General features: G+C 30.0%; 1 protein-coding gene across 1 annotated transcript in view; it reads left to right on the top strand.

Moving 5' to 3' along the window:
- Positions 1-3,619, top strand: part of LOC106458449 (inactive hydroxysteroid dehydrogenase-like protein 1) — a 24,302-nt gene that overhangs the window by 13,971 nt on the left and 6,712 nt on the right. Inside the window, exon 4 of the mRNA XM_013917964.2 lies at positions 977-1,056. Coding sequence (XP_013773418.1) covers positions 977-1,056 — 80 coding nt within the window. The remainder of the gene's footprint in view (positions 1-976; positions 1,057-3,619) is intronic.

Raw genomic sequence — 3,619 nt, 5'->3', positions numbered from 1 at the left:
GTGAACTTAGGTAGTTGGATTTTCATGGTCTTCATGATGAATTAATTCAGTAGCTAGTTGTAACATTTCTTCTATGGGGATGTTGGTATACAGGGATTGTATTAACAAAAAATTGAAAACAGAAGCCAACACTATGAATCAGTTTAACTAGTTCATTCATTGCCTGGATGGTAACTCATTCACTGACTTGTTTTTGTTTTATTGGTATGGATTAACAAATGTGCTTAAAGAAATATTTGTTGTGCAGTGTAAATATAAAGATGGAATTGTTTTTGTTTATTTTGTAACTGTCACAATGGTAATTAGAATATTTTTACACCATCCTTGGTTTCTTTACTCAAATATATATATATATAAATTACTAGGTGTAACTGGATAAGTGTACACTATTGTCAGTGTTGATAATGTTTCAACTTAAATGATACAGTGTCCAATCTTAAGGGGAAAAAAGTTCCTCTTGAAATTTTGTAAAGAAGGAAGAAAATTGGCCAAGCTACACATCTTTCAAACTTATTGTTTTTACACTTGTAAAAAATTTTTTAGAAGTGTATTTTAAACAGTAACTCAGCATTATATAATTATTCATCACCTATTATGTCGTGTGTTCCTTGCAGAAACTTTCCACTGCCAGCTAATGTGCTTTTCTTGTGTCTGAATAATTATTGTACAAATTTTTGCTCATAAATACAAATTTAGTTACTCTTTTTCTAGTGTATTTTCATTACAGTTGAATTGTGTGTTTTCTGTTTTAGCTTATATCCTGTGTACATATGTGTATTTGCATATTTGATCAGTAGTGTGTTTGAATTTAATGAACTCTTAAGACAAGAACATAGCATATATAGTAATATAGAAAGAAAGAATTAGTACAAATACATCAGTGGTTTTTTTTTGGTTTTTTTTTGCAGGGAGAGGTTGTGCACAGTTACTGAATTTTAAAATAGAGGTTGTTTGAATTAACAATTTTTATTTTTAGAAACTGTGGCAGTGTATCAATGTCAATATGACCACTGTTACTATGATGACATATATTGTTTTACCACAGATGGCTCAACGGTAAGCTTCATTTTCATGATTTTACTTTCTAAAGATATATGTATTAAGTGAATTATGTTTATACGTGTGGTATGGTATAAAATTTGAGAAAGTTAACCAGTTTCTTATTATTGTACAATTCAGAAAGTATAATATAAAACAAGGGAATCTCAACTATACAAGTTGTAGTAAGAAATTAATTTTTGTTTTTCTTATGTCAAACATGTGTAATAATAAACAGAGCTTTCATAATAGGATACTTAGAAGGTATAGGGTAAAACAAATATACCTCACCAAGATAAGCTGTATTAATAGTTGTATAATGTGTATTTTTTTCTTTCATACCTTTTGTGAGATTAAGATAGATTTTATTCACTGTTAGTGAAGTTCCTCCATTGCAAGAAGTCTTTTTGTGATAACTTTCAAGTCCTTAAAGTTATGGTATCAAGTTTTTTGGAATATAATTTGTTGTTTTGAATTGTGTGTTTTTTATAATGCTTGATTATAGATTTGGTGTTCTCGGCAATGCCACTGGAGAATGCTATGGATATCACTGAAATGTTTAGCTTGTGTTTTTTATAATGCTTGATTATAGATTTGGTGTTCTCGGCAATGCCACTGGAGAATGCTATGGATATCACTGAAATGTTTGTTTAGCTTGTGTTTTTAAGATTAGTGTGTTCAAAGTATTTTTTTTTTTTTAATAAATCATTTTTACTTAATTTCTAAAAGTTTTATTCTAGACAAAAGTTGTTTTTTCTTTTTCCTGGTAAAAGTATTATTTTAGTTCTAAATCAATTATTTTGTGCATTAGAGTGGTGATTAACTTTTTAAGGTACATATTACAGATTTTTTCAGTTTGTGTTTAGCCTATAGATATCTAACTTTTGACTTTGGTTTACTATATTACTTGGTTTGAAGAGCTTCAGTACAAGATGTCATTTGAAACTGTTTTATAAAAATGACAGCTAATTCCATTATGTGGTTCAAAAGTAAGACAAAACTCTTTTAGTGGCAGGTGCTGCTAGCTGGTTACCTACCTTCCTTCTGCTTAATAGTTTGAATCTTGGAGGTCTCAGCTTTCAGCGATGTTGCACCAACAGTTTTGAATAAATATCAGTACCATCACTAATAGATGAAGTGTGTGTGGGATTTGTTGAGTGGCCTGTTGTTACGTTAAGAATTACATTTATTCAAAAAGATGTGGGTTTCAGTTGTTCAAGGAATTTAAAGTTGCTCAGCTCTCATTGGTCAACTATAATTATGTTGTTTGCTATAGACTATTTAATTGTTTGTATCATCAATTGTTTTTAGACAACTTGAGTTTTGTGTTTCGGTAACCTGACACTTTGTGCTTAATTTATTATGTATAACAACATGGCTTTAAAGGAATAATCTGGTTCTAATGGTTAATACATAACATGAAGAGTAATCTAAAATAAATTCCACTGTTAGGAAAAAACAAGTTTATGCGGATTCAGGTTTTGACACTTTTATGTGTCCTTTTCAGTTCAACTTTTGTTCAGAGGATGATCTGCTCTATTGGTTATAAACATGACTGAAGAGGAAACATGAAAGGGTCTATTCTTATATCCATATAAACTTATTGCTCCCTAATAGTGAATCTAAACTTTATTTTTTTTAAATCACTTCGTTCTCTTTTTCCATCATGATTTAAGTACCCCCCCCCCCCCCCCCCCAGTGGCACAGCGGTATGTCTGCAGATTTACAATGGGTTTCGAAACCCGTGGTGGGCAGAGCACAGATAGCCTATTGTGTAGCTTTGTGCTTAATTACAAATAAACAATAAACAATGATTTAAGTAAAAAAAAGGACTTTACATTGCCTTATTGATAATAGTTAGGAAAGCTTAGAGATAAAAACATAAATATTAAAGTTTTTAATAAGTTAGGCATTTTATGTTGTTTGTTTCAAAACTTGTAATACTGTAAGTGTGCATTCTAAATTTTGTGAAAAATACGTTTAATTGACCCTGTGTCTGTGAAGTTATGCATGATAATAATTACTTTAATTCTGAATTTACTATGTGTATCTTCACAGCATTGGACAAACTTTTAATAAACATTACAAGTATATTGTACACAAGATTTTTTTTACTAAAGATTTGTCTGTGAATTTCCAAAGTCTTTACGGAGTCAGTCTGAGTGAAAGGTGATTTTCCTGCTAAGAAGTAAAATTCTTCTTTTCATCTTACAGTTTTCTATTTCATTTGCCTGGATAACCTGTAGAATCTCATTAATGAAAATCAAAGTTTTATTATCTCTTATTTTCTCTATCCTAACATTTAACTGTAGTGAAATTATCATTATACAGTGAAATGAAAAGTTGATAAATATGAAATACAATGAATAATACCATTTTTTTTTACTCTGCACTGACTCAAGTATTGGTCAGAAAGAATCAAATTAATGATGTTATATAACAGCTTCAACTTAAGCTCTTCAAGTTTACAGTTTAATTTTATGATTTTACTGTTGTACTTTGTTGTAATTACTATTAGACTACTGCACGTAAAAAGAAACAAATGACAGTCCTAATGGACTAGCTGTTTCCTGTAGAGCTA

The sequence above is a fragment of the Limulus polyphemus genome, unplaced genomic scaffold (assembly GCF_000517525.1).
Source record: "Limulus polyphemus unplaced genomic scaffold, Limulus_polyphemus-2.1.2 Scaffold465, whole genome shotgun sequence".
NCBI classification, from domain to species: domain Eukaryota; kingdom Metazoa; phylum Arthropoda; class Merostomata; order Xiphosura; family Limulidae; genus Limulus; species Limulus polyphemus.
Note: the sequence above shows the minus strand (reverse complement) of the source record. Positions and strands in the feature narration are given on the sequence as shown.